This window comes from Oncorhynchus nerka, linkage group LG13 (assembly GCF_034236695.1).
Source record: "Oncorhynchus nerka isolate Pitt River linkage group LG13, Oner_Uvic_2.0, whole genome shotgun sequence".
In the NCBI taxonomy this organism is placed as follows: domain Eukaryota; kingdom Metazoa; phylum Chordata; class Actinopteri; order Salmoniformes; family Salmonidae; genus Oncorhynchus; species Oncorhynchus nerka.
The window spans coordinates 80,746,146-80,767,011 of NC_088408.1; the positions used below are offsets into that span (position 1 = coordinate 80,746,146).

A 20,866-nucleotide genomic window follows, 5' to 3' on the forward strand; every position below is an offset into this window, starting at 1 on the left:
TCCTTGTGGAGTGCAACGAGAGAGAGGCACGTTGTTATTGCGTTGGACTAGTTAACTGTAAGGTTGCAAGATTGAATCCCCCGAGCTGACAAAGTGAAAATCTGTCGTTCTGCCCCTGACCGAGGCAGTTAACCCACCGTTCCTAGGCAGTCATTGAAAATAAGAATGTGTTCTTAACTGACTTGCCTCGTTAAATAAAGGTGTAAAAAATATATATATATATATAAATAAAATCGTGTGTTCTGTATTATGTCGTATAATCTGGAGATTGTGCCCTTCAGATAAGGGTTAAAATCGAAGCATCTCTCGACTGGACACTTAGTAGGCTCGAGTGGAAATGAAGGGAAATGTTTTTTGGCAAAGCTGCGAGTTTGCAAGTATCTAAAAAAGTGGGTATTGGGAATATTATGGTAAACCGTCAGAGTATCAAATGAGACAAATGTATTATCAACAAATAGGTCACAAAAAAAAAACACCAGACTGTTCCTATGCCAGCACTGGAATGCCGTGTCAATCTGTGACGCTGGGAAGATATGATTAGATGTTAATGGGGAGAAGCCGCTTGCTTGTTTAAGGCTAAAGTGATTTCGGAATTGGGACAAGATTTTAAGGGAGTTCTTAACAATGGGAATCAAAACATGGGCGCCAAGATTCACGGACATTGGGGTGTACAGGAGCGAGACCGGAGAAGTTGGAAGGCTTGACTGTAACTCCATGACGACCCAAGTTGGGTCATGCTTGTTTTGAAATGTAGAAACCCAATAAACACATTTAGATATATTTGCTGACCAGTAGTACTGTAAAAATGTGGGAAGGCCCAGCCCACCTGTGGGCTTATGTCTCCCTAGATATACCCTTCTCATTGGTGGATTTGACTTATTCCAAATTAAGTTGAAAATGTACCTGTCCAGTTTTTTGAACATCGACATTGGCATAAAAATGGGGATCATTTAAAATAAGTACAAAAACCTAGGTAGTAGTCACCTTAACAGAATTAATGCAACCTGTTAATGAAATGGGAAGAGACGACCACCTTATGAAATCCTGCTTAGTGCACTCCAGGAGTGTTTTGAAGTTATGTTTAAGCAGAGCCTTAAATGAGTGTGTGACCTTTATCCCCAAATAAGTAAAGACCTGATGCTCCACCATAAATGGGAAATTGGCATACCCAATTCCTTCTGTTAACTGATTAATGGGGAGGAGCACACGTTTTGTTAGGTTTAATTTATAACCAGAAAATGCCCCAAAACCTTGTAGCATGTCCAAGAGATAGGGTATAGACTTCACAGGGTTAGAGATGTGTAAAAGAAGATTGTCTGCATATAAGGACACCTTGTGAGTCATGTTGCCCCTCAATATTCCCTTAATCCTCTCCTCCGCCCGCAGAGCGATAGCAAGAGGCTCAATAGCCATATCAAATAGGAAAAGGGATAAACAGCAACCCTGCCTGGCCACCCTGTGAAGAGGGAAGTAGCTGGAGGTAACATTGTTGGTGCGAACAGAAGCCACTGGGGAAGAGTATAAAATCTTAATCCAGGAAAGGAATGACAGGCCAAAACCAAATCTCTCTGGTACTGTAAATAGAAATTCCCACTCAACCCGGTCGGAAGCCTTTTCAGCATCAAGAGAGATGACAACCTCTGGCTGTAGACTTGAGAGGGCAGAATAAAAAACAATAAATAGCCGGTGCATACTAGAAAATGATTGCCTACCTGAGAGAAATCCGGTTTGGTCAGAGTAATTATATTAGGCATCACTGTCTCTAAAAGGCACGAGAGGACCGTAGAATTGTATAACCGCAGCACAAAAAGATTATAGGGAGGTACGAGCCACAGTCTAGGGGATTCTTGTCTTTTTTCAGCAAAACCAAAATAGTCGCCTGGGTAAGTGTCTGGGGCAGTTTCTGACTAGAAATGATTTCATTGTACATTGAGCTGAGAATAGGGAATAATTAAGAGGAGAATGCTTTATAAAATTCAATAGGGAAGCCATCAGGCCCAGGGACTTCACAGCTCTGCATGGACTGGATTGCCAGAGTAGCTTCATCATCACTTATTGAGGCATCCATGTTGGTTTGTTCATCTGAATTGAGACAGGGGATGTCCAGATTGTCTGGAAATGCATGCATTCGAGATGTGTCAGTAAGAGCCTCTGACGAGTAAAGAGCAGAGCAGAATTGCTTATATTTATTGTTGATTTCTTTGGGATTGGTAGAAGTTAAATCAGCTGCAACACATATTTCAGGTATGGTGCTGCTAGCAGCAGATTGTCGAAGCGGGTGCGATAACAACTTGCCAGCTTTCTCTCCGTGTTCATAGAATTTTTGCCTCGACTTAAACAGAAGCTGCGCCGTTTGTTTGGTGGAAATATTGTCAAATTCGGATTGGTGTAGCAGTCTCTCTTTGTAGATTTCAGGAGTTGGAGAAGAGGCATATCTATTGTCCACATCTAGCATGTGTTGAGATAGCTCCGATAAGTGTTTGGTGCTCTGTTTGTTGTCATACTCTGTGTATGAAATCATTTGGCCCCTGAGATATGCTTTAAACAACTCCCACACAGAGTGAGACACGTCAGGTAAAGTTTATCTATAAAAATACATCAATGTGAGTTGATAAGTATTTTTTAAAGGCACTACAGGATAGTAGTAGTGGGTCAAGTCTTCAAGCGCGTTGTGACACAGTACTGTCCGGAAAGCAGATATCTAGCTGGACAGGGCTATCTTCTGAGATAACGATGCTGTGATATTTGCTATTAGTTACAAAAGGAAGAATTCTATTGTCCAGCAGGAAAAAGTCATTCCTAGAGTGTGAGCGGTGGACTGGAGGAAAAAAGGAGTGGGACTGCTCCTCCTCCATCGATCAGAAAAATGATAGGATTCTGCGCCTGATTTTAAAATTACATTGTTGGGCTTCGTTCTGGATCTGTCAAGACTTGGATGCAATACACAATTTAAATCTCCGCCCAATATCAAATGATGAGAGTTAAGGACGGGAAGTGTTGTGATGAGGTCAAAGAAAAATTGAATGTCATCCCAATTAGTACCATAGAGGTTAGCGAGAATAACCTGTGTGCTAAACAATTTCCCCATCACTGTAATATATCTGCAATAAGAATCTCAAATTACTTTGGAGGAGACAAACGGGGGGGTGCCTTTTCTGATAAGGATGGCTGCCCCGCTGGCCTTAGCACCAAAGTTGTAGTGAAATAGTTGGTGTACCTATCCTCTCTTTAGTTTGTCATGGTTGCTGGACCGGAGATGGGCCTCTTGGAGAAAAACAATGTCCGGACCTAAGGACTTAAGATGAGCATACACATGGCCATAACAAAGCCCTGACCTCAAACCTATATAAAATGTGTGGGCAGAACTGAAAAGCGTGTGCGAGCAAGGAGGCCTACAAACCTGACTCAGTTACACCAGCTCTGTCAGGAGGAATGGGCCAAAACTCACCCAACTTATTGTGGGAAGCTTGCGGAAGGCTACCCGAAACGTTTGACCCAAGTTAAACAATTTAAAGGCAATGCTACCAAATACTAATGTAAACTTCTGACCCACTGGGAATGTGATGTAAGATATAAAAGCTGAAATAAATCATTCTCTCTACTATTATTCTGACATTTCACATTCTTAAAATTAAGTGGTGATCCTAACTGACCTAAGACAGGGAATTTTTACTTGGATTAAATGTCAGGAATTGTGAAAAACTGAGTTTAAAGACATTTGGCTAAGGTGTATGCAAACTTCATACTTCAACTGTACCTTCACGTATCTGACATTACATGATCATTGATGTTTACGGATCATGAAAAGCATAGTTATTTGCTGTACAACTCTGATGATAGGGCTAAATGTGCACAATTGTTTTGCATGGAATAATTAAACATTTGTAGTTCCGACTATGCTCAATAGGTGATGATATTAAAACAAATAGTTATAACATTTATTTCCCAATCCCTTGAAAACATGATGTAGTTGTCAATGGTTTTAGCGGAGCTGGGGGTCTCGTTTCTGTCTGTAATGAAGCCCTTTTGCGAGGAAAAACTTTTTGGGATTGGCTGGGCTTGGATCACCAGTAGGTGGGCCTCGCTCCCAAGTGGGTGGGCCTATGCCCTCCCAGGCCCCTGCCCAGTCATGGGAAATCCATAGACTAGGGCCTAATTAATTAATTTCAATTAACTGATTTCCTTACATGAACTGTAACTCAGTAAAATTGTTGAAATTGTTGCATGTTGCGCTTATATTGTTGTTCAGTATAGTTGACATGCGCCCCATAAAAATACACACTTTAATCTACACAGGTTTCACACATTCGTTGTTATGGTCGGACAATCAAAGTGGCACTAGGCTACAATCTGTGGCTCCATGTGTAGCAAGCAATGTGGGAGATTTCTAATCAATGCAAAATTGAATACAAATTATGGAATTAAATGAGCTAAATGAGAATGAGTAGGCTACAACAAGCAACCATTAGATAGGCTGTTGTTTATTCTGAATGTAGTTGTTGTAGAGGGATGGGAAGCTCAGCAAAATAGCTTCAATTAGCCTAGATATCTTAAGCTAATCTATTTTAGCTAACTTCATCACATCGATTTGATGCAGTCAAGAGAAGCACTACAAGATGGGATGATAGATAACCTACGGTATCTACAAGTTTGTCAAACTAGCGCGGGTCTGCATGGCTACTCTCTCCCTCATGTCAAACTTATTGGCCCCTGCCCATCTCCCACACTGCTGCAAGCAAACAGATCTCCCAAGTCGCATAGGCTGCACAGCAAGCCAGTTACCAAGTTTAAACAATGATTTTTTTAAAAACACATGTATTTCGAAAATCCAGATATTCTAGAGAAAAAAATGTAGATATTATTCGATAGTGAAATGATTTAAAATGCCCATCCCTACTCTGGCTACCTTACATTTTTTAGACCATTGAAACAACTTTTGGAGATGGAACTCCCGTTAGAATTATTAATGGTTTGATCAGGAGGAAGCCATGCATGCTTAAAACGATGAAAGCGTAGCCCAAAGTCATATTCAAAGCCTATCGAATGGAAAGAGAAAGAAATATAGCCTACTTTTTAAAAAACGTCTAAATACTTATGGAGATACTTAGGAAGTGTTCATTATTTAACATTTTTACAAGTTTAGGCTATATGGCCCTTGCATCGAGAGAAAAACTATATTTTCTGACTGGACATTTTGCACTGCGTTGGTGTAATTTTTTGCTCTCTTTTGCGTTCAGTATAAGTATTTTCTTAATCTTTTGTCTAGTACTGTCTTTTTGCTAGCTACTTTAAGTGCCGTCTGTCTTCCCAGTAGCCTATTTGGTGTGTGAACTGCTCACTGCTCATAACTTGCAGCTGATTGTTGCACTATCAACCAGGATTAATGAGCAGGTCAATATTTGACTGTTGTTGTTTTGGTAATCAGTGGCTGCATTGTAGGGGGAGTGGTTTCTCTTCTCCTAGGAAATCAACAATTAGTACCGGGAGGTGTGCACTTCACCTCTGCTAGATAATTAGCCATTAGTGTTAGTACTTAGGTCTTCCCTGTTTTCTCAGCCCCAGCTGTAAGCGACGGTCGTGTCAGCGCCGGTCTCGTCGCCGAAACAAAGACAGTTCTGTCGAGTTGTTTGAGGAAGGCACCACTCTCTCACTTGAGGATCTAACCTTGTTATTTTCAAATGATCTCCTTTTGCTCTTTTGTAGCATTGGCAACCATGTGTGGTTTCTATACCTGTGTCTCCTTCTAGGCATTAGATGCTCCCCACCCCTTTGCTGCAACCCTTCTAAATTTAGTGTACCCTGTGCACACACAACCCATGAATTCCTGGTTCCCGGCAGTGTTTGGAACTGCCGATCTGCGGTCAAGAGCGCTGAATTCATCTCAGCCTATGCTGCCATTCAGTCCCTAGACATTTTGGCCCTGACGGAGACCTGGACCACCCCAGAGAACACTGCTACTCCAGCTGCTCTCTTCATCGGACTACGTATTCTCTCGTAGTACAAGAGCATCTGGTTGTCAAAGTGCTGGCACAGGCCTACTAATTTCTCCTAAATGGAGATGATATTTTCTCCCTCACTAACCTGTCATTCTCCTCATTTGAATTCCTTGTTACTGTCACTTGTCCACTTAAGCTTAACATTGTTGTCATCTATTGCCCACCAGGTACATTTAGAGTTCCTCAATGAGCTTGACACCTTCATAAGCTAATTTCCTGATGGTCACCCCTCTTCGTACTGGGCGACTTCAACCTCCCGATGTCTGTCTTCAATTAATTTCTTCCCACTCTTTGCCTCTTTTGACCTCACCCTTTCCCAGTCCCCTCCCACTCACAAGGCAGGGAATACGCTTTACATCATCTTTACTAGAGGCTGTTTACCTACTAATCTCACTGCAACCCCCCTCCAGGTCTCTGATCATTACTTTGTTTCCTTTTCTGTCTCCCTCTCCTCCAACCCTACACAGATGGGCAGCGCCGTCGCAATCTTCGTTCTCACTACTCTCTCTTCTTCTATCCTATCATCTCTCCCTTCTGCTAAATCCTTCTCCCCGTCTCCTGAATTTGCCTCTTCAACCTTACTCTTTTCCCTTTCCGCATCCTAGGACACCCACTGCCCCCTTTCCTCCCGGCTCGGCCCTCCCCTTCTGCTCAGCCCTCCCCTCCTACTCTGACTCATTGCGAGCTTACAGGGCTGCGGGCAACTGAGCGAAAAAGTTTTGTTTTCAACCAATCATCCTTTCATTCCCTTCTCTCTACCTTCTGCTGCTAGAGCCACTTTCTATCAATCAAAATGTTAAGCTTCTGCCTCTAACCGTAGGAAACTATTTTCCACCTTTTCCCTCCTTAATTCTCCAATCCCTCCCTACGACTTTGTCAACTACTTTGAAAAGAAAGTTGATGACATCCGCTCCTCATTCACTCAGCCTATTGAGTCCACTGGTCCCACTCACACAACTACCCTACGCCTTGACTTCTTTCTCCCCTCTCTCTCCAGATGAAATCCTGCGACTAGTGAGGTCCGGCCGACCAACAACCTGCCTGTTCGACCCTATCCCCTCCTCCAGATGTCTGGGGACCTTCTCCCACTCCTCACTTCTCTCATCAACTCATCCCTGACCACTAGCTGCGTCCTCTGCCTTCAAAATGGCCAGAGTCGCTCCCCACCTCAAAACCAACACTCGACCCCTCTGACGTCACACTACAGACTGGTATCCATTCATTGTCTTTCCATTACACTTCAGCGCGCAGTCTCTGACCAACTCTCTCGCTATCTTCTCAGAACAATCTTCTTGACCCAAACCAGTCAGGATTCAAGACTGTCCCCCTCCCGTAGAGCAAAGAACCTTGGTGTGACCGTGGACAACACCCTGGCGTTCTCTGCAAATCTCAAACTCAGTGACTCTGCTCTACAACATTCTTCGGGTACAACCCTACCTCACACAGGAAGCGGCACAGGTCCTAGTGGCAGCAGGTAGCCTAGTGGTTAGAGCCTTGGGCCAGTAACCAAAAGGTTGCTGGATCGAATCCCGAGCTGTCATTCTGCCCTGAGCAAGGCAGTTAACCCACTGTTCCCCAGGCGCCAAAGACGTGGATGTCTAGGCAGCCCCCGTACCTCTGTGATTCAGAGGGGTTGGGGTAAATGCAGAAGACACATTTCAGTTGAAGGCATTCAGTTGTACAACTGACTAAGTATCCCCCTTTCCCTAACCCAGGCACTTGTCATCTACTGCAACACGCTTTTGGATGGGCTCCCCGCTTGTGCCATCAAACCCCTGCACGAACTTGATTTCCCTCCCGACTAGTTCTGACTTTGCTGATAGCTACTTTATTGAGGAATGACTGAGATACAGTATTTTGTTGTCCAACCTAGCCATCTTAAGATGAATGCACTAACTTTAAGTCGCTCTGGATAAGATTGTTTGCTAAATGACTAAAATGTAAATGTATATAACATTTATTGAAATGGGTTATGGCAAATAGGAAAAATATTTGGAATGTCACTCGTGCTGTTCGCTGCCACTGCGAGGCGCCAGTCAAGTTCAAATAGGCTAAACCGTTGTCTGTCAAATCAGACACCCAACCCTACTATGCTATGTCACACATTTTCACTAATCCCCATATACAGTGGGGAGAACATTTGATAACCTGCAAAATCAGCAGTGTTTCCTACTTACAAGCATGTAGAGGTCTGTAATTTTTTATCATAGGTACACTTCAACTGTGAGAGACGGAATCTAAAACAAAATCCAGAAAATCACATTGTATGATTTTTAAGTCATTAATTTGCATTTTATTGCATGACATAAGTATTTGATACATCAGACAAGCAGAACTTAATATTTGGTACAGAAACCTTTGTTTGCAATTACAGATATCATAAGTTTCCTGTAGTTCTTGACCAGGTTTGCACACACTGCAGCAGGGATTTTGGCCCACTCCTCCATACAGACCTTCTCCAGATCCTTCAGGTTTCGGGGCTGTCGCTGGGAAATACGGACTTACAGCTCCCTCCAAAGACTTTCCATTGGGTTCAGGTCTGGAGACTGGCTAGGCCACTCCAGGACCTTGAGATGCTTCTTACGGAGCCACTCCTTAGTTGCCCTGGCTGTGTGTTTCGGGTCGTTGTCATGCTGGAAGACCCAGCCACGACCCATCTTCAATGCTCTTACTGAGGGAAGGAGGCTGTTGGCCAAGATCTCGCAATACATGGCCCCTTCCATCCTCCCCTCAATACGGTGCAGTCGTCCTGTCCCCTTTGCAGAAAAGCATCCCCAAAGAATGATGTTCCCACCTCCATGCTTCACGGTTGGGATGGCCTCCAAACACGGCGAGTGGAGTTTAGACCAAAAAGCTCTATTTTTGTCTCATCAGACCACATGACCATCTCCCATTCCTCCTCTGGATCATCCAGATGGTCATTGGCAAACTTCAGACGGGCCTGGACATGCGCTGGCTTGAGCAGGGGGACCTTGCGTGCGCTGCAGAATTTTAATCCATGACGGCGTAGTGTGTTACTAATGGTTTTCTTTGAAACTGTGGTCCCAGCTCTCTTTAGGTCATTGACCAGGTCCTGCCGTGTAGTTCTGGGCTGATCCTTCACCTTCCTCATGATCATTGATGCCCCACGAGGTGAGATCTTGCATGGAGCCCGAGACCAAGGGTGATTGACCGTCATCTTGAACTTCTTCCATTTTCTAATAATTGAGCCAACAGTTGTTACCTTCTCACCAAGCTGCTTGCCTATTGTCCTGTAGCCCATCCCAGCCTTGTGCAGGTCTACAATTTTATCCCTGATGTCCTTACACAGCTCATTGGTCTTGGCCATTGTGGAGAGGTCGGAGTCTGTTTGATTGAGTGTGTGGACAGGTGTCTTTTATACAGGTAACGAGTAACGAGTCAGGTAACGAGTAACGAGTCAGGTAACGAGTCTTTTAATTCAGGTAATGAGTGGAGAACAGGAGGGCTTCTTAAAGGGCTTCTTAAAGAAAAACTAACAGGTCTGTGAGAGCCGGAATTCTTACTGGTTGGTATTTTATTGTCATGCAATAAAATGCTAATTTATTACTTAAAAATCATACAATGTTATTTTCTGGATTTTTGTTTTAGATTCCGTCTCTCACAGTTGAAGTGTACCTATGATAAAAATTACAGACCTCTACATACTTTAAGTAGGAAAACCTGCAAATTCGGCAGTGTATCAAATACTTGTTCTCCCCACTGTACATGCAACAGGATCCTAGTGAGACTCACCTACAATTAGGCCTATTTCACAGTGATGGTCATCGTATCCACAGGTCATCATGGTGCCCACAGTGTCGTTGATCACCAACACAATGTCAATGTCAAAGTCCTAGAAAGAAATAAACAGGACATAATTAACTTATCAAGTGACTTACCTAGTAGCCAGTGTGCTGTGATTGACATCATTACGCATGACGCAACACCTATGAAGATCAACAAGTAAAGATACAGGTTGTGATCAGGGTAGTAGTGCAGTTCTAGGATCAGGTCCATCATGTCCATGTGATCTTATTAATTGTCATCTAAATGTCAAAACTGATCCTAGATCAATACTAATGGTCCGTTATTAGCAGCCAATCTAAATCATACACAAATGACATATTGGTTTCCTAACCCTGTAAGTAGTCTATGGACAAGTTATGACAGCAATCCATGCTTTGATTTAGTTACCCTGTGACTGTTTCCAAATCCACACATTTTAGCATTTGTGGCACAAATCTCATGCATGTCGTGCTTCATGTCCAAAACATCTTCGATAAGCTACACAATCAATTTCAGATCATTTAGCATTTGAAAAACATGCTATGAACAGTATAGTTTCAGTTGAGCGTATTAGCATTTTCCCTGTATCGGAAATTGATGCTGTTGCTATGCAACCTCTTGCTAGCTTACGATTTTGGGTGTATTCGTAAATTCAATCTGGAGTGCCAGAGTGCCCTCTGAGCATTTGAAAATCCAGAGCAGTATCAGATTAGAGCACACACTGGACGCTCTGGCTGAGGAGTAGAGTTGATCCAAGCGTTTTGACCTCCCAACTACACCCAGACACAAATGAGAGAACACCTCACTCTGACCATTTTACTTGCCCAAACAGAGCTGATTAGGCTGTTTTCATGTTATTCAGAGCGTTGGTGACTGTAAATGTACTGCTGGCAAAATAATGCTTTTTTTGCCAACGTTTACAGACATCAGCCGCATTCAACAGGTTTTGAGTGTTCATAAATTCAGTTATTCTGCGCTCTGGAACACTCAGAAGAGAGTGCTCTGAAATCAGAGTAGATGGCCAGAATTAACAATGTCCATTGAGAAGGCACAACGACTATACCACTTAGCTAAGAATGAAGTGAATAATCAAGTAAATAAAAGCTGCGTAGTTAGCATATACAGTGCCTTGCGAAAGTATTCGGCCCCCTTGAACTTTGTGACCTTTTGCCACATTTCAGGCTTCAAACATAAAGATATAAAACTGTATTTTTTTGTGAAGAATCAACAACAAGTGGGACACAATCATGAAGTGGAACAACATTTATTGGATATTTCAAACTTTTTTAACAAATCAAAAACTGAAAAATTGGGCGTGCAAAATTATTCAGCCCCCTTAAGTTAATACTTTGTAGCGCCACCTTTTGCTGCGATTACAGCTGTAAGTCGCTTGGGGTATGTCTCTATCAGTTTTGCACATCGAGAGACTGACATTTTTTCCCATTCCTCCTTGTAAAACAGCTCGAGCTCAGTGAGGTTGGATGGAGAGCATTTGTGAACAGCAGTTTTCAGTTCTTTCCACAGATTCTCGATTGGATTCAGGTCTGGACTTTGACTTGGCCATTCTAACACCTGGATATGTTTATTTTTGAACCATTCCATTGTAGATTTTGCTTTATGTTTTGGATCATTGTCTTGTTGGAAGACAAATCTCCGTCCCAGTCTCAGGTCTTTTGCAGACTCCATCAGGTTTTCTTCCAGAATGGTCCTGTATTTGGCTCCATCCATCTTCCCATCAATTTTAACCATCTTCCCTGTCCCTGCTGAAGAAAAGCAGGCCCAAACCATGATGCTGCCACCACCATGTTTGACAGTGGGGATGTTGTGTTCAGGGTGATGAGCTGTGTTGCTTTTACGCCAAACATAACGTTTCGCATTGTTGCCAAAAAGTTCCATTTTGGTTTCATCTGACAAGAGCACCTTCTTCCACATGTTTGGTGTGTCTCCCAGGTGGCTTGTGGCAAACTTTAAACGACACTTTTTATGGATATCTTTAAGAAATGGCTTTCTTCTTGCCACTCTTCCATAAAGGCCAGATTTGTGCAATATACGACTGATTGTTGTCCTATGGACAGAGTCTCCCACCTCAGCTGTAGATCTCTGCAGTTCATCCAGAGTGATCATGGGCCTCTTGGCTGCATCTCTGATCAGTCTTCTCCTTGTATGAGCTGAAAGTTTAGAGGGACGGCCAGGTCTTGGTAGATTTGCAGTGGTCTGATACTCCTTCCATTTCAATATTATCGCTTGCACAGTGCTCCTTGGGATGTTTAAAGCTTGGGAAATATTTTTGTATCCAAATCCGGCTTTAAACTTCTTCACAACAGTATCTCGGACCTGCCTGGTGTGTTCCTTGTTCTTCATGATGCTCTCTGCACTTTTATCAGACCTCTGAGACTATCACAGTGCAGGTGCATTTATATGGAGACTTGATTACACACAGGTGGATTGTATTTATCATCATTAGTCATTTAGGTCAACATTGGATCATTCGGAGATCCTCACTGAACTTCTGGAGAGAGTTTGCTGCACTGAAAGTAAAGGGGCTGAATAATTTTGCACGCCCAATTTTTCAGTTTTTGATTTGTTAAAAAAGTTTGAAATATCCAATAAATGTCGTTCCACTTCATGATTGTGTCCCACTTGTTGTTGATTCTTCACAAAAAAATACAGTTTTATATCTTTATGTTTGAAGCCTGAAATGTGGCAAAAGGTCGCAAAGTTCAAGGGGGCCGAATACTTTCGCAAGGCACTGTAGTTAATATACTGCATGGCATGTTCGATGTATTAGTAGCCAACTCACATTAGGTAACTAGCATACCGGTACATACTGCTGTAATGCTATGCGGTTCGTAAGGATAGTGTAGCTAACAAATTGTCAGCCAACATAACATGTAATGTAATTGATTTAAATCATGACTTTATTACATTACTCAACATTTTAATGTTTGGCATAAGTAGTTAAAGAAATTAATTTGTATCCGATCTTGTTGGACTTCGGCTGCATATTTTCCGTCATTTTCTTCAAATCTGAAACCGTTGTGAAGCCATACCCATTTCCGGAAGAATTGAAGAATTGCATTATGGGCCCTAAAAGCACGGGAAAAGTGTCCACCGCTTGTATACTTTGTATACTTGGTCACTGGGCTCCCTCCATCTGATGGCAACATTGTCATTCTGACGGTAGTGGACCGGTTCTCCAAGGCCACCCATTTCTGCACCCTTATTGGGTTGTTGACCAGCCTGTCCTCCGGATTCCATCCCCAATCCAACGGCCAGTCGGCGCGAGCTAACCAGGACCTAGAAACCACCATAAGATGCCTGGTCTCAACCAACCCCACTACCTGGAGTCGACAACTGGTCTGGGTGGAGTATGCTCGGAACACCCTTCCCTGTTCAGCCACAGGACTCTCCCGTTTTGAGTGCTCTATGGGGTATCAACCTCCACTCTTCCCAGAGCAAGAGGTCCACATACCCTCGGCCCAGATGTTTGTCCTCCACTGTCGATGTACCTGGAGAAGAGCTCAAGCGGCACTTTTCAAGACCAACTTTAGGTATCGTCGACAAGTGGACCGTCGCCGGACTCCAGCTCCCCGCTACCGCATTGGGAAGAGGGTATGGCGCTTTCCACTCGGGACCTGCACCTTCGAGTGGAGTCCCGCAAACTGTTCCCCCCATCTCATTGGTCCTTTTCCCATCTCTAGGGTCCTTAGTTCCACTGCTGTCCATCTTGTGTTACCCTGTACCCTCCGTATTCACACAACTTTCCATGTGTCTAGGATTAATCCTGTGTCTCACAGCCCTTAGTCGTCTGTCTCCAGGCCCATTCCCCCCGTCATCGATGGCCATCTGGCATACACAGTGAAATGCCTCCTGGGTGTTCGACCACGGGGCAGGGGTTTCCAGTACTTGGTTGACTGGGATGGTTACGGCCCGGAGGAGAGGTGCTGGGTTCCCGCTAGAGACATCCTGGACCCGGCCCTCATCGCCAACTTTCACCACCGAAATCCCGGTCACCCAGGTGGCGTCCCTAGAGGGGGGGGGGGGGGGTACTGTTATGCCTTCATCTATTTCACCTGTCTTGGTGATTAGTCCCCAATCATTAGTCCCCGATGTATTGATCCCTGTGTTTCTCTCTGTGCCAGTCCATCTTGTTTTGCCAAGTCAACCAGCGTTTCTCCTAGCTCCTATTTTTCCCAGTCTGTTTTTTCCTGGCCCTCATGGTTTTGACCCTTGTCGGTCCTGACGCCGAATCCGCCTACCTGACCACTCTAACCTGTGGTCCGCCTGCCTAACCTCTAGCCTGCCTATCCCCTTGGACTCTGACCTGGTTTATGAACCATCACCTTTCCCCAACCTGCCTTTTTGCCTAACCCTTTTGGTGCAATAAATATCTGAGCTCAACCATCTGCCTCCTGTGTCTGCATTTGGGCCTCGCCTTGTGCAATTATACTGCGGTCCAACTCATCACAAACCCTCTCAGTTGGGTTGAGGTCAGGTGATTGTGGAGGCCAGTTCATATGATGGAGCACTCAATCACTCTCCTTCTTGGTCAAAATAGCCCTTACACAGCCTGGAGCTGTGTTTTGGGTCATTGTACTGTTGAAAAACAAATGATATCCCATCTAGTTCGCGCTTAGTGGGAATAGCGCTTGATGGTTTTTGGGACTGCACTTGAAGAAATGTTAAGTTCTTAATTTTTCTCATTGAAATCAAATTTTATTGGTCACATACATGTTTAGCAGATGTTATTGCGGGTATAGCGAAATGCTTGAGTTTGTAGCTCCAACAGTGCAGTGATGTCGAACAAGTAATATCTAACATTTCTCTGTTGCGCCTTGTTCACCACACTGTCTGTGTGGGTGGACCATTTCAGTTTGTCAGTGATGTGTACACCGAGGAACTTGAAGCTTTCCACCTTCTCCACTGCGGTCCCGTTGATGTGGAAAGGGGGGTGCTCCCTTTGCTGTTTCCTGAAGTCCATGATCAGCTCCTTTGTTTTGACGAAGTGAGAGGTTATTTTTTTCATGGCACCACACTCAGAGCCCTTACCACCTCCCTGTAGGCTGTCTCGTCATTGATGGTAATCAAGAATACTACTGTTGTGTCTGCACAATGACGTGGACACGCAGTCATGGGTGAACAGGGAGTACAGGAGGGGGCTGAGCACGCAACCCTATGGGGCCACAGTGTTGAGGATCAGCAAAGTGGCGATGTTTCCTACCTTCACCACCTGGGGGTGGCCTGTCAGGAAGTCCAGGACCCAGTTGCACAGGGCAGGGTTCAGACCCAGGGCCCCGAGCTTAATGATGAGATTGGAGGGTACTAAGGTGCTGAATTCTGATCTATAGTCAATGAACAGCATTCTTACTTAGGTTTTCCTCTTGTCCAGATGGGATAGTGCAGTGCGATGGAGATTGTATCGTCTGTGGATCTATTGAGGCGGTATGCAAATTGAAGTGGGTATAGGGTGTCAGGTAAGGTAGTGGTGATATGATCCATGACTAGTCTCTCAAAGCACTTCCTAATGACAGAAGTGGATGCAATGGGGCAATAGACATTTAGTTCAGGTACCTTTGCTTTCTTGGGTACAGGAAAAATGGTGGCCATCTTGAAGCATGTGGGGACAGCAGACTGGGACAGGGAGATTGAATATGTAAGTAAACACTCCAGCCAGCTGGTCTGTGCATGCTTGGTGGACAGGCTAGGGATGCCATCTGGCACGGCAGCCTTGCGAGGGTTAACAAGCTTAAATGTTTTAATCATGTTGGCCACGGAGAAGCAGAACCTACAGTCCTTGGTAGTGTTATCCTCAAAGCAGGCGAAAAAGGTGTTTAGCTTATCTGGAAGCAAGACGTTGGTGTCCGATGTGGCTGGTTTTCATTTTGTAGTTCGTGATTGTCTGTAGACCCTGACACATACGTCTCGTGTATGAGACATTGAATTGCTACTCCACTCTGTCTCTATACTGACATTTTGCATGTGATTGCCTTACAGAGGGAATAACAACCCTGTTTGTATTCAACCATATTCCCAGTCATCTTGCCATGGTTAAATGCAGTGGTTTCTCGCTTTGTTTGGCACAAATGCTGCCATCTATCCACGGTTTCTGGTTAGGGTAGGTTTTAATGGTCAGTCACATCTCCTGTACACTTCCTGATAAACTCAGTCACCGTATCAGGGTATTCAATGTTATTCTCAGAGGCTACCCGGAACATATCCTAGCCCTCGTGATAAAAACAATATTGAAGTATTGATTCCGATTGGTCAGACCAGCATTGAATGGGTACAGTGCCTTGCAAAAGTTCATCCCCCTTGGCGTTTTTTCCTATTTTGATGCATTACAACCTGTAATTTCAATTGATTTTTATTTGGATTTTATGTAATGGACATACAAAATAGTCCAAATTGGTGAAGTGAAAAAGTTGAAAAAAAATTCACATAAAAAATGGAAAAGTGGTGCATGCATATGTATTCACCCCCTTTGCTATGAAGCCCCTAAATAAGATCTGGTGCAACCAATTACTTTCAGAAGTCACATAATTATTTAAAGTCCACGTGTGCAATCTAAGTATCACATGATCTCAGGATATCTACACCTGTTCTGAAAGGCCCCAGAGTCTGCAACACCTCTAAGCAAGGGGCACCAGCAAGCAAGCAAGCGGCACTATGAAGACCAAGGAGCTCTCCAAACAGGTCAGGGACAAAGTTGTGGAGAAGTACAAATCAGGGTTGGGTTATAAAAAAAATACCAGAAACCTTGAACATCCTACGGAACACCATTGAAAAATTGAAAGATTATGGCACCACCACAAATCTGCCAAGAGAGGGCCCACCCACCAAAACTCACGGACCAGTCAAGGAGGGCATTAAACAGAGTCAACGATAAGACCAAAGATAAACCTGAAGGAGTTGCAAAGCTCCACAGCGAAGATTGGAGTATCTGTTCACAGGACCACCTTAAGCTGTACACTGCACAGAGCGGCCAGAAAAAGCCATTGTTTAAAAAAAATGGTGTTTGCCAAAAGGCATGTGGGAGACTCCCCAAGCATGTGGAAGAAGGTACTCTGGTCAGATGAGACTGACTTTGAGCTTTTTGTCCATCAAGGAAAATGCTATGTCTGGTGCAAACTCAACACCCCATCACCCGAGAACACTCCCCACAGTGAAGCATGGTGGCAGCATCAAGCAGTGGGGCTGTTTTTCATCAGCAGGGACTGGGAAACTGGTCAGAATTTAAGGAATGATGGATAGTGCTAAATACAGGGACATTCTTGCGGGAAACCTGTTTCAGTCTTCCAGATATTTGAGACTGGGACATAGGTTCACCTTCCAGCAGGGCAATGACCCTAAGCATACTGCTAAAGCAACACTCGAGTGGTTTAAGGGGAAACATTTAAAAGTCTTGGAATGACCTAGTCAAAAGCCTAGACCTCAATCCAATTGAGAATCTGTGGTATGACTTAAAGATTGATGTACACCAGCAGGAACCCATCCAACTCGAAGGAGCTGGAGCAGTTGTACCTTGAAGAATGGGCAAAAATCCCAGTGGCTAGATGTGCCAAGCTTATAGAGACATACCAAGAGACTTGCAGCTGTAATTGCTGCAAAAGGTGTCTCTACAAGCTATTGACTTTGAGGGAGTGAATAGTTATGCACACTCAAGTTTTTTTGTCTTATTTCTTGTTTGTTTCACAAACACTATCTTGCATCTTCAAAGTGGTACGCATGTTGTGTAAATCCAATTACACAAACCCCCCCAAAATACATTTTAATTCCAGGTGTAAGGCAACAAAATATGAAAAATGCCAAGGGGGTGAATACTTTCACAAGCCATTGTACTTCAGTACTGCATCTTCCTAAAATTTGCTTTGTTCAAATCCCCAGCTTCAATAAATGCGTCCTCAGGATATGTGGTTTCCAGTTTGCATAAAGTCCAGTGAAGTTCTTCGAGGGCTGCCGTGGTATCGGCTTGAGGGGGAATATACACGGCTGTGACTAACCGAAGAGAATTCTCTTGGGAGGTAATAGGATTGGCATTTGATTGAGGTATTCTAGGTCGGGAAAAAAAACTTGAGTTCCTATATATTATCATAATCACACCATGAGTAGTTAATCATGAAACATACATCCCCGCCCTCCTTCTTCCCGAAGAGATTTAATCCTGTCTGCGGGTTGAACTGAGAACCCAACTGGCTGTACGGAGAGACATGTTTCTGTGAAACAGAGCATGTTACAATCCCAGATGTCTCTCTGCAAGGAAATCCATGCCCTCAGCTCATCAACTTTATTGTCCAGAGACTGAACATTAGCGAGTAATATACTTGGATGTCCACTCTGAGTACCTCTACTCCGCCAGCGGTGTTTTGGATCAGCCTTTGGAAACAGTTCTATTGCCCTCGTGGGTACGAACAAAGGATCCGATTCGGGAAATCGTATACCTTATCGTAATGCTGGTAAGTTACCACCGCTCTGATATCCAAAAGTTCTTCCGCGCTGTACGTAATAACAAGTTTCTGACCTAATAATGTAAGAAAAAACACAAAAATAAAAATACTGCAAAGTTGCCTAGGGGCTAGAAGAACAGCTGCCCTCTCAGCACCATTTTGACTGACCTTCATGTAATGATGGACTGTCCTCCATGAAGCTGGTTGAGAGAATGCCAAGAGTGTGCTCATCAAGGCAAAGGGTGGCTACTTTGAAGAAACTCAAATACACAATTTACTGATTTCTTTAACACCTTTTTTGGTAACTACATGATTCCATATTTTAGTTCATAGTTCTGATATCTTCACTATTATTCTACAATGTAGAAAATAAACAAATAAAGACAAACACTGGAATGAGAAGGTGTCCAAACGTTTGACTGGTACTGTACATATACAGTGCCTTCGGAAAGTATTTAGACCCCTTGACTTTTCCCACATTTTGTTACAATACAGCCTTGTTCTAAAATTGATTAAATTATTTTCCCCCCCTCAATCTACACACAATACCCCATAATGACAAAACAAAAAATATTGTTAGAAATGTTTGCACATTTATTAAAAGTAAAAAACAAATACCTTATTTACAGAAGTATTCAAACCATTTGCTATGGGACTCGAAATTGAGCTCAGGTGCATCCTGTTTCCAGTGATCATCCTTGAGATGATCACCGTGCAGCCAGCCCTAGGAAGAGTCTTGATGGTTCGAAACTTCTTCCATTTAAGAATGATTGTGGCCACTGTGTTCTTGGCGAACTTCAATGCTGCAGAAATTTGTTGGTAACCTTCCCCAGATCTGTGCCTCGACACAATCCTGTCTCGGAGTTCTACTGACAATTCCTTCCAATTGTCCGGCTTGATTTTTGCTCTGACATACACTGTCAACTGTGTGAACTTATACAGACAGGTGTGCCTGTCCAAATCATGTCATATCATTTGAATTTACCACAGGTAGACCACAATCAAGTTGTAGAAACATCAAGGATGATCAATGGAAACAGGATGCACCTGAGCTCACTTGAGTCTCATAGCAAAGGGTCTGAATAATTATGAAATTTGGTGTCTGCTCTTTATTATTAATACATTTGTCAAGTTAAAAAAATGTAACCCGTTTTCGCTTTGTCCTAATGGGGCGTTTGGTGTATATTGATGAGGAAAAAATGTATGTAATCCATTTTAGAACAAGGCTGTAATGCGATGGACTTTTTATACATGTGCTGTTCTAATAACAGCAAGTGACTGACTGAACAAATCCTCACTTATCAGTATCTGCAATTTGGCAGTACGCCTAGACCTTGTTTTGACAACTTAATATGTCAAGGTCTCAGCTTAAAGAGAAGAAGCCTCGTGAGGTATTGGTATGTCACATGTTATGAACCAGTCAGTATTGGTCGGCATTATGAATGAAACAAAACGGTAATGATGAATTAATTATGCTAAATCATGCAAATATAACTTGTCTTATACACAGACAACTGCTGGGACTGCCCTAGCAGAGCTTCTGACAGATATTCACTATGGTGCATTAAGTTTGTTGGAAACTCTCCAGCTCGCTGACAAACAATGATTCATTTAAAATGTACTTTGAGTGTCCCTGTTTAAGAATTTCCACAACGGTAAAAAGTTAAGGGGCCTGAATACTTTCCAAACGCACTGTGTGTACATACACACACACAGCACATTCCCATAATAGCCATCACAGAGTGGGCTATAAAAGAAATATGTTTTATTGTCACACCAAATGGGTGCAGTAAAATGTGTTTTATAGGGTCAGCCAAAGTAGTACAGCACCTTAGGGTTACGTACACCTGGCCCAACGCTCTAACCGCTAGATTACCTGCGCCCTATGACTTATCCCCCCCCCCTCGAGTTTTGAATACACCTTAAGACATGAAAGGATAACTACTGTAAAGCTCAGTATGAAGAGTTTGACTTAATGTTCCATACAAAATGGGTAAATACTCCAAGGTTCATCAGTGCTGTCATTTATTTAAGCATGGTCACACAGACATGTCAGCTACTAACAAGCATTATTCAGAGTGTGATGTTATAAAATAGAAAAATTGCAAAAACAAAAACCTTGTTGTTATTTCTCTTTTGTGTTATAAAATCTTAATTTATTGGATTTATTATACAGTACCAGTCAAGTTAACACACCTACTCAAAGGTTTGTCTTTATTTTTACTATTTTCTACATTGTATAATAAGAAGACATCAAAACTATGAAATAACACATATGGAATCATGTACTAACCAAAAAGAAGTGTTAAAACAAATCAAACTAGATTTTATATTTGAGATTATTCAAAGTCAAACCCTTTGCCTCTGACAGCTTTGCACACTCTTGGCATTCTCTCAACCAGCTTCATGAGGTAGTCACCTGGAATGCATTTCAATTAACAGGTGTGCCTTGTACAAGTTAATTTGTGGTATTTCTTTCCTTCTTAATGCGTTTGAGCCAATCAGTTATGTTGTGACAAGGTACGGGTGGTATACAGAAGATAGCCCCATTTGGTAAAAGACCAAGTCCATATTATGGCAAGAACAGCTCAAATAAACAAAGAGAACTTTGAAAGTTTCTTAAATTGCAGGGCTTGATGG

The 20,866-nt window shown here is 43.1% G+C and overlaps 1 protein-coding gene across 2 annotated transcripts in view; it reads right to left on the reverse strand.

The window, feature by feature from the left end:
• LOC115140238 (hexokinase-2-like) overlaps positions 1-20,866 on the reverse strand; it is a 79,650-nt gene that overhangs the window by 28,867 nt on the left and 29,917 nt on the right. Inside the window, exon 6 of one of the 2 annotated variants that reach the window (XM_029678474.2) lies at positions 9,750-9,849. In XM_029678474.2, the coding sequence (XP_029534334.2) occupies positions 9,750-9,849 (100 nt within the window). Of the gene's footprint in view, positions 1-9,749; positions 9,850-20,866 lie in introns of those variants that run through there. The other variant, XM_065026756.1, reaches the window with a different exon arrangement.